Source organism: Vipera berus, assembly GCF_964194415.1.
Source record: "Vipera berus genome assembly, chromosome: W".
NCBI classification, from domain to species: Eukaryota; Metazoa; Chordata; class Lepidosauria; order Squamata; family Viperidae; genus Vipera; species Vipera berus.
In genome coordinates, this window is record NC_138210.1 from 7,502,304 (window position 1) to 7,516,392 (window position 14,089).

General features: G+C 47.8%; 1 protein-coding gene across 1 annotated transcript in view; it reads left to right on the plus strand.

Moving 5' to 3' along the window:
* Positions 1 to 14,089, plus strand: part of LOC308676842 (DNA topoisomerase 2-beta-like) — a gene marked incomplete at both ends in the record, with an annotated part of 378,437 nt that overhangs the window by 138,830 nt on the left and 225,518 nt on the right. The window contains 3 exon segments of the mRNA XM_081342876.1: positions 12,777 to 12,896; positions 12,900 to 12,911; positions 12,994 to 13,194. Of these exon segments, the coding sequence (XP_081199002.1) occupies positions 12,777 to 12,896; positions 12,900 to 12,911; positions 12,994 to 13,194 (333 nt within the window).

The following is a 14,089-nucleotide window of genomic DNA, read 5'->3' on the forward strand; positions in this document are numbered from 1 at the left end:
CCAGCTCTTCAATATAAACAGTTCCTTTTTCCATGACCTGAACAGGATGATTGGAAAAAGAGTAAAGTTCACGAAGTTCAGGTTCAGGCTCGTGCATCTCAGTGTAAAGCTCTTTTCTGTAGGTAACATGTAATGCTGCTCCACTGTCCAAAGTCCAAAGAAGTCGTCTGTCGTACTCTGGTTGAGGCTGTGGATCGTTGGTCACAACCAATGTGACAAGTGGAGCTTGTGGATCATGCCTGGAACCACGACCACGACCTTGTAGTCCGCCTCTACCTCTGCCTCCTCTGGAATCTGTTCCTCTGGGCTGGTATGTGACGGGCGCTGGAACTCGTTGGGGACAATCCCGGGTGGCGTGTCCCACACGATTGCAGATGTAGCATCTTGGCATCCTTGGAACGTAGGTCCTTCCATGGAAGGCACGCCTCGCTGAAGCTCTTGATGCAGGTGGTTCCCTTAAATGTGGCGCAGCTTGCATAAGTGCCTCTTCTTCGGCTAAAATCCTGCATACATGATCCACTGTGCGTTGAGCAATAGGCACTTGATTAATCTTGGAAATAGCATCTTTCCACTCATGATTCAAAGAATTGATGATAATGCTGATCATTTGAAAATCATCAATAGGATAGCCTTTTTCACCCAGTTCTTTTCTAATACCTTTCATTGTAGTCAAATGTGCTCCAATATGTTCACCAGGTTTTAATCTGGAACCATGGAACTCAGACAAAAGTAAACATGTAGACTCAATTGATGTAGGCTGATAACATGTCTCTAACTGAGTCCAAATTTGTTGGGCAGTTGCATCTTGTGAAAACGTGAGCTGCAATTCAGTGTCCATTGACATCAATAATGTTGTGCATGCTCTATTATCCAAGTCCCATATGTCAGGAGTCCATGGCTGGGCAGGAGGATTAAACACCATCATGTGAGTACCTTCTCTGCGTAACAAAAGTCCAACCTCACTGACCCATGCCCTGTAATTCTGTCCTGACTTCTTTAATTTTGAATCACCAGCCAGTGGTACAATGGAAGGTGTTTGATGAGGAATATACAATTGAGGTACTGGCTGTGCAGGTTGTGCAATCCGACCATAACCTGCAGGGGGCACCAGTGACGTCTGTGCCTGTGCCTGGACATGCGGCAGTTGCATTGAAGCTGCCGGTAGTCTTGGTGCTGGCTGTGACTGTCTTTGGGCTGCTATTCCACCCTGGCCAGCAGGAGGCGCTGGCGCTGGGGCTGGTGCAGTAGCATAACCTGCAGATGACACTGGCCTTCGCATATAAGAACCCGGTGGCAATTGCATGTGGGTTAAATATGGCTGTGCTCTGCCAGGTAGAGGGGCTTGCATAGAAGCAATATTAACAGAAGAAGCAACAGTAACAGGAATCCTAGCACCATCAGGGACTGGAGCCTCAGATAACTTGTATCTCTGGAGCCGCAGAAATCTTGTATCTCTGAGCAAAGACTCCTCCATGGACAGTTGCGAGAGTGAGAGCTCCAATGCATGTCTTAATGCAGCTTCACCAGTAGATGGTGCTATAACATTTGCTTCAGGCATCACTGTGGCTCTGTATGTCCTTTGGGACAGCCCATAATCATGTGACATAGGAGCCTCTGGTTCCCATTCGTCTTGCATGACACTCAATGATGGGCGTGACTTTGGCTTTGGGGAAGAAGGAGGCAATATGGCTTCTCCTTGTGGGTGTGGCAATATGGCCGGTTCATGCTCATAATTCCTCTCATATTGCTGAACCATTGACACATATTCCTTTGCCTGCTGGAAACGCCTTTCAAAAACCCCAATTTGTTCACAGTAGCCTTGCATAGCCCTATCTCGCATAGTTTGCTTGAGGCTTGAAGGAGCAGAAGGAATTTTCTTTGGCTGAACTTTAGGTTTCACTCCAAGCCTTTGAAACTCATCTTGAGCCCCTGGAGTGTGAACATTTCCAAAAACAGCTGCCAGGGAGCTTGGAAAAGTAGAAAAAGGAGTGACTGACCTTGCATCGTCGACAGGAGCAGGTGCGTCTTCTCCAAGGTGTGTGGCCGAAGCTATCGGAGCTTTTAAAGTCGAAGGGAGCTGGCCCACAGAAAGACTCCTTTTTAGCCGTGGCTTCCTTCCTGACATGTTTCAGCAGTTAATCACCGCTGCCTCACTAGCACTAACTAACTGATAACAGCCGCAGAAACATGCATCTCCAAAAACATAAATCAAACCATCCTCGATACCAAAATCTCAAGGTAAAAATCACCTTTGTAGAGGGCGAAGGACCGTGCTTCAGAGAATGCATGATGTCCATGCAGGAAGGCAATAAAAACACGATGCATAATCTTACTAAATACCTTTTACTAAATATATATTATACAGAGCTAGCTCACTACATCCTAACGTAACAGTCAGTAACAGCAAAGTGAAAAAAAACAATACAGATAATAACTCTGGGAACTTTTTCTAGACATGCGCACTAAACAGACTGAAACCATAACGTAGCTAGTCATATGGGATTCACTATGATTACCAGATAAGTTATCACAACAGGTGCAGAGAGCAGGGGAAAATGTACAGTTAGAAATGAACTTTCTGACGAACAAAAAAAAAACGTGCAGTGACAATGTGGGTCTGACCAAATGGGTTTGAGGGGAGGGGGTTGAATCGGGAACTCTTTGTAAAGTATCAAAGTGTAACACAATGCCAGATCCTGTCTTGTATTTCCACAACCGATCATGTCCTAGTAAAAACTCCTTTTGGACAAGACCTGGCTCCAAGAGTTCTTTATTTTCCTAAGATGTGGATTGGGGTGGGTCCTGACAGATAGCCCTTGGGTTTCATTTCCTCCCGGACCACAGTGCCCATGGGGCTGGGGTTGGTGGCTTCCATGAAAAGGAGGACAAAATTCTCCAAGCCTCTTTTCTGTGCAAAAAATCCCAACAAGGCTTCCCGGGTTAGAAGCAAGGTGCTGAGTTATCCCACGTGGAATTGTCCTAAAGCAAGTCTTCCCGCAGCAAGTTGGCTGCGGTGACATGGCCGGAACAAGTTGTCCCATTCCAGATTGCAATATAGGCAGAACTGACCTAACTAGGCTCTCAGGGAAGAGTCGAGTCTCAATTTTGTACGTTTGCTCACTGACAAATTACCAATCTATAACTTTAATGGTAGGTTTATTTTAACAGTGAGAGACAGAATAACAACAAAAAAATCCAGAAAAACTCATTTCAAAAAAGTTATAAATTGATTTGCATTTTAATGAGTGAAATAAGTATTTGACCCCTTCAGAAAACATGACTTAGTACTTGGTGGCAAAACCATTGTTGGCAATCACAGAGGTCAGACGTTTCTTGTAGTTGGCCACCAGGTTTGCACACATCTCAGGAGGGATTTTGTTCCACTCCTCCAGGGGTCTTCAAACTTGGCCCTTTTATGACTTGTGGACTTCAAGTTGTGCCTGGCTGAGGAATTCTGGGAGTTGAAGGTCACAAATCATAAAAGGGCCAAGTTTGAAGACCCCTGCACTCCTATTTGCAGATCCTCTCCAAGTCATTAAAGTTTTGAGGCTGACGTTTGGCAGATTGAACCTTCAGCTCCCTCTACAGATTTTCTATGGGATTAAGGTCTGGAGACTGGCTAGGCCACTCCAGGACCTTAATGTTCTTCTTCTTGAGCCACTCCTTTGTTGCCTTTACCATGTGTTTTGGGTCATTGCCATGCTAGAATACCCATCCACGACCCATTTTCATTGCCCTGGCTGAGGGAAGGAGGTTCTCAACCAAGATTTGACGGTACATGGCCCCGTCCATCATCTTTTTGATGCGGTGAAGTTGTCTTGTCCCCTTAGCAGAAAAATACCCCCAAAGCATAATGTTTCCACCTCCATGTTTGACGGTGGGGATGGTGTTCTTGGGGTCATAGGCAGCATTCCTCCTCCTCCAAACACAGCAAGTTGATGCCAAAGAGCTTGATTTTGGTCTCATCTGACCACAACACTTTCACCCAGTTCTCCTCTGAATCATTCAGATGTTCATTGGCAAACTTCAGATGGGCCTGTACATGTGCTTTCTTGAGCAGGGGGACCTTGCAGGCACTGCAGGATTTCAGTCCTTCACGGCATAGTGTGTTACCAATTGTTTTCTTGGTGACTATGGTCCCAGCTGCCTTGAGATCATTGACAAGATCCTCCTATATAGTTCTGGGCTGATTTCTCACCGTTCTCATGATCATTAATAATAAGTCTTTATTGATTAGCCCTTGGGCCATATCAAAGTGCAAAGTTCCAGCAACAAATTGTTACTAAAATTTGATAAAAGCAATTTAAAATGGAATTTGATAAAATACAATTTAAAATGGAATTAGAATAAAATATGATTTAAAATGAAATGGGAATAAAATACAATCTAAAATGAAATTGTAATAGTGTACAATAATTTAAGATATAGATAAAATATGATAAAATTATATTTTGGAGTCGCCCTTGCAATCTACCCCAATCAGTCCCACAAATGCAGATCTCAACCGAACCATTTTGTTTAAGTACTGTGCTGCGTTAAATGTTATTTTCAAGTTCTGGCCGGCCATAAGGTAATTGTTTTGATATGGGGATGTTGTGATTCAGGGTCAGCCTGTGGGTTCGGCAGTTGGGTCGGACGACTCAGGAGGAGGAGGGGGGTGTTGAAGACCTTGCTGAGGGGGTTGAAGATCTTGCTGATGAGAGCCCTCAGCCAGGCCCCTCCCACTTGGTCACCACGGAGACCCAGCTGTGTGAGCCTGACAGCGTGGATGAAGATGACCCACAGCTGGCCCTGTTCAAGGACGCCCGACGCAGGAGGCAGTCAATTAGGAGTAAACAGAGGAAGGCAATGGGGCTCCTCGGAAGGAGGCAGAGAGAAGCCACGCCCTGAACTCTATATAAGGGGAATGTGTGTGAGGGCTGGTTTGCTGAAGGCAAGCGCTTGGATAGTTCCTGTTTCTTAAAGCTCCTGTTTCATGGTTTGTCTTGTTCCATTTGTTTTTGTAGTAATAAATTTGGCAGGCGTAATTCCAGCCTCTTGCCTTCTTGTAAAAGGGGTTGTCCCTGCCTTTTCTGCAGGGCCGGTAGCAGGCTGGTACAGAACAGTTTGCCTTCAGCCTCCCACCCCTTACTACTATTATGGAGCAGCTACGTGCTGAGAATGCCCAGCTCACCCAGCAACTCACTTTGCTGGCAGCTCAGGTGGCTCAACTGCAAGCTCAGGTTCATGCTGCACCCCCACCATCACCCCCACCCAGGAGAAAATGCCAAGTTGCAATGCCGGATAAATTTACAGGCACTCCAGAACTGTTTCCTGCTTTCCTGGGACAATGCCAGCTCTTTATCAGCGTGAGAGCAGCTGATTTCCCCACTGACCGGGATAAGGTGGGGTTTGTGTTAAACCTTCTTTCGGGTGATGCAGCTCGTTGGGGCACGCCTCTGCTGGCTCAACCTAGCCCATTGTTGGACAACTTTGTGGGGTTTTGTGATCATATGCGTCTGATGTATGAAGACCCTATTAAGACGCAGACTGCTACTCGACGCCTGAAAGCTCTGAGGCAGGGTCAACGCCCCCTACAGGGCTATATCAGCGATTTTCGGCTGCTTAGTCAGGATTCCGCCTGGAATGAGGCTGTGCTTGTGGATGCCTTCCAGGATGGATTGTCAGAGGAGATGTTGGATGAGCTGGCCCGTGTGGATATTCCCTCAGACCTGAATGGGCTGATCCATCTCTGCCTGCGGATCGATGCTCGGTTGCAGCAGTGAAGGAGTCGCCATGCCACCCCAGAGACCCCTGCAGCCCCTGTTGTGCGTGAGCCCCCAGTTCAAAGGGAGGAGCCAATGGAGCTGGGTGCTGCCAGGTCTCATCTATCGGTGACTGAAATGAACAGACGATGATCGGGGGGGTTGTGTTTTTACTGTGGGGACCCTGGGCATTTGGCTGCTTTTTGCCCAAAGAAGCGACAGCGGGCATCAGTGACCGAGTGCCCCGAGAAAGTCCCCTAATTTTATCATCGGGAAACGCCCCGAGCCTGATCTAGACGGTGTGATGGATCGGGCGTCCCACAACAACACTGAGCGACGTCTTTCCGATGCTGCCGGTGGACCTACACGGCATCTGATATTGGAGGCACGTCTGATCCTTCCTGGCAAGCCAGAGGGGATTCCAGTCCATGCCTTAATTGACTCTGGGGCCACCACAAATTTTATGGACTCAGCATTTGTGGCCAAATGGGCTGTTCCCCAGTGCCCGGTGGATCCGCCCATGTTAGTGGAGACTATCGATGGTCGAGTGCTCCTGTCTGGGCCAATTACGGCCGCCACGCAACCATTATGTATGGCCATCAGTTCCCATGTGGAGGCCATCCAGTTCTATATCACCTCAGATCTGCATTTCCCCGTGGTCTTGGGACTGGCGTGGCTCCGGGCGCATGACCCACAGATCTATTGGTCACAGAACTTGGTCACCTTCCCAAGCTTGCAGTGCGCGGACCACTCCCGCCATATCTGTGCCGGCCAGGTGGAGGGTTCCCCAGGGGTTTCCTTGCCTCCCGAACTGTCCGACTTTGCTGATGTGTTCAGCGAGACAGAGGCGGATCAATTACCCCCGCACAGGCCCTATGACTGCCCCATTGATTTAGTCCCTGATGCGCCTCTCCCAGTGGGGCGTTTGTACTCCATGTCGGACCCCGAGTTGGCTGCATTGCGGGACTTTCTGGAGAAGAATTTGGCTCGCGGTTTCATCCGGCCCTCGTCCTCGCCAGTGTCTGCACCCGTGCTCTTCATCAAAAAGAAGTCGGGTGAATTGCGGCTTTGCTGCGATTATAGGAAACTCAACGCCATCACGGTGCGCAATCGTTACGCACTGCCCCTCATCTCCGAACTCTTGGACCGACTCCGGGAGGCTAAGATCTTCACGAAACTGGACCTGCGTGGAGCTTACAACCACGTCAGGGTTCGGCCGGGTGATGAGTGGAAGACGGCGTTTGGTACTCGGTATGGACATTTTGAGTACACGGTGATGCCGTTTGGCCTGACCAACGCCCCCGCTGTGTTTCAGCATTTCATGAATGACATTTTCCGGGATTTGTTGGATCAGTTTGTCGTGATCTACCTGGATGACATCCTGTTCTACTCCCCGTCGCGTGAGGTGCACCATCAGCATCTCCATCAGGTCCTGCAGCGACTCCGAGAACATCGGCTGTTTGCCAAGTTGGAGAAGTGCCAGTTCTACTTGGCGACCATCGATTTCCTGGGTCACCGCATTTCTCCTGAGGGCATCGCCATGGAGCCGAGTAAGGTTGAGTCTTTGCAGAGTTGGCAACCCCCGCGTCGCGTGAAGGATGTTCAGCGACTTCTTGGGTTCTCCAACTATTACCGAACTTTCATCCCTGGGTTTGCTGCCTTGACAGCCCCCCTCACCCGGCTCCTGCAGAAGAAGACTCGGTTCCAGTGGAACGCTCCAGAACAACGGGCTTTCCAGACTTTGAAGGAAGCCTTCATGAAGGAGCCCATCTTGAAGCATCCTGACCCGCAACGGCCGTTTGTTGTGGAGGCGGACGCCTCCGACAGTGCCTTTGGGGCGGTGTTACTCCAGGCAACGATGCCCTCTTCCCTTGCGCGTACCATTCACGAAAACCGAACCCTTCGGAGCGCAATTATACAATCTGGGAGAATGAGCTGCTGGCCATCAAAGTGGCGTTCGAGGCCTGGAGGCATCATCTGGAGGGAGCGCGGCATCAAATCGAGGTCCGGACGGACCATAAGAATTTGGAAAGCCTGCAGACCGCTCGGAATTTGAACCAACGCCAGATCCGGTGGTCTCTTTTCTTTGCGAGGTTTGACTTCCGGGTTCGGTACATACCTAGCGGGCACAATCAAAGAGCGGATGCTCTGTCCAGGAAGCCTGAATATTCCCGAGTGGAAGACAAGCTTCTGCCCAGGACAGTGATCCCCGTCGAGTCTTTTGCTGCGGTGCGGGAGCCGGTTGATATACGGGCTCGGATCCGGGAGGCACAGCAGCAGGAGGTGTGGGTGGCTCAGCGGAAGGAGGAGGTGGGGCCAGATTCTCCTTGGACGGTCACGGATGGACTCTTGTATTATCGTGACCGGCTCTACGTTCCGGGAGGGCCACTCAGGGGACTCATCCTCAGCCAGGGTCACGATAACCCGGCGGCGGGGCATTTTGGCCTGTTCAAGACCCTGAACCTGGTCTCCCGTACCTTCTGGTGGCCCCGAGTCCGACACGACGTCCAGTCCTATGTCACCTCCTGCATCCCATGCAGGCAGGCCAAGTCAGCGACAGAGGCCCCGCCTGGATTACTGCAGCCCTTGCCGACACCCAAAAGACCCTGGGGGGCTTTGTCCATGGACTTTCTGACGGATTTACCCCCATCCTCTGGTTTTACGACAGTGTATGTGGTGGTGGACATGCTGACCAAGATGGCGCACTTCATCCCCTGTCGCGGCTTACCGTCAGCCCGCGCCACTAGTCGTATGTTCATTCAGCAGGTGTTTCAGCTGCACGGCCTCCCTGATAGAGTCGTCTCTGATAGGGGGGCCCAGTTTACAGCCCACTGTTCTGTACCAGCCTGCTACCGGCCCTGCAGAAAAGGCAGGGACAACCCCTTTTACAAGAAGGCAAGAGGCTGGAATTACGCCTGCCAAACTTATTACTACAAAAACAAATGGAACAAGACAAACCAAGAAACTGGAGCTTTAAGAAACATGAACTATCCGAGCGGTTGCCTTCAGCAAACCAGCCCTCCCAGACATTCCCCTTATATAGAGTTCAGGGTGTGGCTTCTCTCTGCCTTTTTCCGAGAAGCCCCATTGCCTTCCTCTGTTTACTCCTAATTGACTGCCTCCTGCGTCGGGCGTCCTTGAACAGGGCCAGCTGTGGGTCATCTTCATCCACGCTGTCAGGCTCACACAGCTGGGTCTCCGTGGTGACCAAGTGGGAGGGGCCTGGCTGAGGGCTCTCATCAGCAAGATCTTCAACCCCCTCAGCAAGGTCTTCAACACCCCCCTCCTCCTCCTCTGAGTCGTCTGACCCAACTGCTGAACCCACAGGCTGACCCTGAATCACAACACCCGCTTCTGGCAGGAGTTGATGCATGCGTTGGATATCAAGATTTGCCTCTCGTCCGCGCATCATCCTCAAACTGACGGGGGAACCGAGAAGGTCATTGGTATCCTGGAACAATATCTGCGCTGCTACGTCAATCTGCAGCAAAACAATTGGGTGGACTATCTGGCCATCGCTGAGTTTGCATTTAACAATTCGCAGCACACCTCCACACAGGTGACACCGTTCTTGGCCAATGTGGGATATCACCCCCGGTTTTTCCCCCTTTCTCCCGTGGACTCACCGGAGCCGGCAGCGAACGACTTCATGGCAGAGTTACAGGCGATCCATCGATTGGTGCGACGTCAGTTAGAGAAGGCCAAGGCCGATTACAAAAGGTTTGCTGATCGGTCAAGACGGGATACGCCTCCACTATCGGTGGGAGATCGGGTCTGGTTTTCCACCAGGAACCTACCGTCAACACGGCTGGTGAGTAAGTTAGATCACCGATATTTAGGACTGTTCCCAGTCGAGGCTGTCATCAATCCGGTCGCCTATCGCTTAACTCTGCCACGTTCCCTGCGCGTGCACCCAGTCTTTCATCGGTCTCTGTTGGTCCCCGAGCAACCGGCCTGTCCACTCCGCCGAGCGGAACCTCCCCCATCAGGACCTTGTGATGGAGGCAGCACCCCCGAGTACGAGGTCGCCAGCATCAGGGATTCCCGTTGGCTGAAAGGTCGTTTCCAGTACCTGATTGAATGGAAAGGTTACGGACCAGAGGACTTCACCTGGGAAGACGCGACCACCGTTCATGCCCCTGCATTGGTGACCGCTTTTCATGAACAGTTTCCATCCCGACCGCATCCGGATCGGCAGACCCGGGGGAAGGGCCCTGCGGTGCGGGATAGTGTTGTGATTCAGGGTCAGCCTGTGGGTTCAGCAGTTGGGTCGGACGATTCAGAGGAGGAGGAGGGGGTGTTGGAGAGGTTGCTGAAGGTTTTGGAGAGCTTGCTGATGAGAGCCCTCAGCCAGGCCCCTCCCACCTGGTTACGACGCAGACCCAGCTGTGTGAGCCTGACAGCCTGGATGAAGATGACCCACAGCTGGCCCTGTTCAAGGACGCCCGACGCAGGAGGCAGTCAATCAGGAGTAAACAGAGGAAGACAATGGGGCACCTCGGAAGGAGGCAGAGAGAAGCCACACCCTGAACTCTATATAAGGGGAATGTGTGGGAGGGCTGGTTTGCTGAAGGCAAGCGCTTGGATAGTTCCTGTTTCTTAAAGCTCCTGTTTCTTGGTTTGTCTTGTTCCGTTTGTTTTTGTAGTAATAAATTTGGCAGGTGTAATTCCAGCCTCTTGCCTTCTTGTAAAAGGGGTTGTCCCTGCCTTTTCTGCAGGGCCGGTTGCAGGCTGGTACAGAACAGGGGATCCCAATGGGTCATTCATTTGGTATATAGACCAAGATACCTCTCTCTCACCCTCTTATACAGGCAACAGTCAAATAGGATGTGATCCAGGTCTTCTACCTCTGCTGCTTTGCAAATGCAGATACTCTCATTATAGGGTATAGCATGAAATCTCCCATATCTAACCATTGTGTCAAGCTGTTCGAATCTCGCTCGCGTAAATATTTCCCTAAGATGTTTTGGCAGTTGTAACTTCAAATAACTGTCTACTTGAGAAGTACGTTTGTATTTAATCAGCCATTTCAAGTTACCCACCTTACCAAGGATAGCTATATCATTTTGTGCTTCTATATCCTTAATTCTTTGGGCAACTCTTTTTTGGGATTGTTCTCCTGTTACGCAAGAGACAGGAAGGCCACAGGTTATTACAAAATTAGTTTGGTGATCCAGGAGATTTGTGATTGTAGTTTTATTTGCTCTAGTAGGCATAACTTGGGGAGTCTATGAGTCTCCACTTCATTAACTTTGCACTAGTAGTGATGACCTATAAAGTGATGACCTATAAAGCCCTAAATGGCATGGGTCCGGATTATTTACGGGAGCACCTGCTGCCGGCGTCTACTTCCCATCGCCCCGTGCGCTCCCACAGAGAGGGTCTCCTCAGGGTGCTGTCGGTCAGGGAGTGCCGGCTGGCGGCCCCCAGGGGGAGAGCATTCTCTGTGGGCGCGCTGCCCTCTGGAATCAGCTGCCTGTGGAGCTCCGGATGGCTCCCAACCTTCGCTCTTTTCGCCGTGACCTGAAAACCTGGTTATTTGAACTTGCCGGCCTGGACTGAGGGATTGGGGTCTTAAATTTTATAATTTAATTTATTTGTTTGGGGCTAAATTTAATTTAATCTATTTTAACTTTTGTATGCTGTATTTTAATTGCCCTGTACACCGCCCTGAGTCCTTTGGGAGAAGGGCGGTATATAAATCAAATAAATAAATAAATAAATAAATAAATAAATAAATAAATAAATAAATAAATAAATAAATAGTTATAAGCTCTAATTTTGGATAATGCATGAATTGTATGAATTCCCAATTCAGCTCTAACTGCTGCAGCAAATGTTCTTGGATATACACCCAAAACACATCTCAAATGCTGGGACTGTGTTTGTTGTAGGACTGTGGTTGAGAAAAGACCCCAAATTTCTGCTCCATACAAGAGCATTGTGGTAACCTTAGCCTTATAAACCTTAATCAATGGGGCTAGGGACCCTGGGTAACTATGGTTCTTTAGTTTGAGCAGTAAATTCAAACGGGCTTTTGCTCTAAATGTACTCCGTTGATGATGGCAGGCCCAAGATCATTGAAACTCCATGAGGTGAGATCTTGCATGGAGCACCAGACCGAGGGAGATTGACAGTTATTTTGTGTGTCTTCCATTTGTGAATAATCGCACCAACTGTTGTCACCTTCTCACCAAGCTGCTTGGTGATAGTCTTGTAGCCCATTCCAGCCTTGTGTAGGTCTACAATCTTGTCCCTGACATCCTTGGACAGCTCTTTGGTCTTGGCCATGGTGGAGAGTTTGGAATCTGATTGGTTGATTGCTTCTGTGGACAGGTGTCTTTTATACAGGTAAAAAGCTGAGATTAGAACTCCCTTTAAGAGAGTGCTCCTAATCCAAGTTTGTTACCTGTATAAAAGACCTGGGAGCCAGAAATCTTGCTGATTGATAGGGGATCAAATACTTATTTCACTCATTAAAATGCAAATCAATTTATAACTTTTTTGAAATGCATTTTTCTGGATTATTTTGTTGTTATTTTGTCTCTCACTGTTAAAATAAACCTACCATTAAAATTATAGACCAATCATTTCTTTGTCAGTAGGCAAACGTACAAAATCAGCAGGGGATCAATTTTTTTATAGCCAGCTGTACCAACAGGCTGAAGAACAGCTTCTATCCATGGGCTGTCAGGCTCCTGAACGGGAAATAACTTTATGTATGATTGACTTGCAAGGCCGGTGTGTTGTGCAATTAGTTCACATGGTGTAATAAGATGGTGGGTTTGTTGTCACTGTGAGTTGTGGTGGGGGGGCACGAAGGGAGACTCAGCCAATCTCAATGTATACATGGTTGTACTTTGACAGTAAAGGTTCATTCATTTTTCCCTCACTGTACTGCCATTTCCATATTATTTTTTTAGTCTTAAATACCGATTGATTTTAACTGAAGATTTTCATTATCTAAAATTGTAAAAAATATTTGAGTCTTCTTAAGGTGTATATAATTAATGTACATTTTTAATGTTGTAGCTTCCAAACTACAAAAACTTTAAAGGAACAATCCAAGAACTTGGTCAGAATCATTACATAGTGAGTGGAGAAATATTTGTGATTGATAGGAACACAGTAGAAATTACAGAACTTCCAGTTTGAACATGGACTCAGGTAAATATTTTTATACAACTTAGACTTAAAATATTTCTACTATTTTCTTTTAATTTTCTTTTTATTTTTAATATTTTTGCAGGTTTACAAAGAACAAGTATTAGAGCCAATGTTGAATGGGACTGAAAAAACACCAGCATTAATTTCTGATTACAAAGAGTATCACACTGATACAACTGTGAAATTTGTTGTAAAAATGACAGAAGAAAAACTTGCTCAAGCAGAGGCTGCTGGACTCCACAAAGTCTTTAAGCTTCAAACAAGTTTAACTTGTAATTCTATGGTAACTTTACTCTATGATTGACCTCCAAGCAGTATCTGTTTATCATTTTTTCAGTGTTATGCTACTAATAATATATCCTGTATAGTACATGACTAATGTTTCTCTTTATATATTTTATACAAAATATAGTATTTTCTCTTTGCTCATATAATACAGGTGAAACTCGAAAAATTAGAATATCGTGTAAAAGTTCATTTATTTCAGTAACGCAACTTAAAAGGGGAAACTAATATATGAGATAGACTCATTACATGCAAAGCAAGATAGTTCAAGCCGTGATTTGTCATAATTGTGATGATTATGGCGTACAGCTCATGAAAACCCCAAATCCACAATCTCAGAAAATTAGAATATTACATGCAATTGATAAAACAAGGAGTGTACATAGAACAATATCGGACCTCTGAAAAGTATAAGCATGCATATGTACTCAGTACTTGGTTTGGGCCCCTTTTGCAGCAATTACTGCCTCAATGCGGCGTGGCATGGAAGCTATCAGCCTGTGGCACTGCTGAGGTGTTATGGAAGACCAGGATGCTTTAATAGCGGCCTTCAGCTCTTCTGCATTGTTCGGTCTCATGTCTCTCATCTTTCTCTTGGCAATGTGCCATAGATTCTCTATGGGGTTCAGGTCAGGCGGGTTTGCTGGCCAATCAAGCACAGTAATCCCACGGTCATTGAACCAGGTTTTGGTGCTTTTGGCAGTGTGGGCAGGTGCCAGGTCCTGCTGGAAAATGAAGTCAGCATCCCCATAAAGCTCATCTGTGGAAGGAAGCATGAAGTGCTCCAAAATCTCCTGGTAGATGGCTGCGATGACCCTAGACTTAATGAAGCACAGTGGACCAACACCAGCAGATGACATGGCTCTCCAAATCAACACAGACAGTGGAAACTT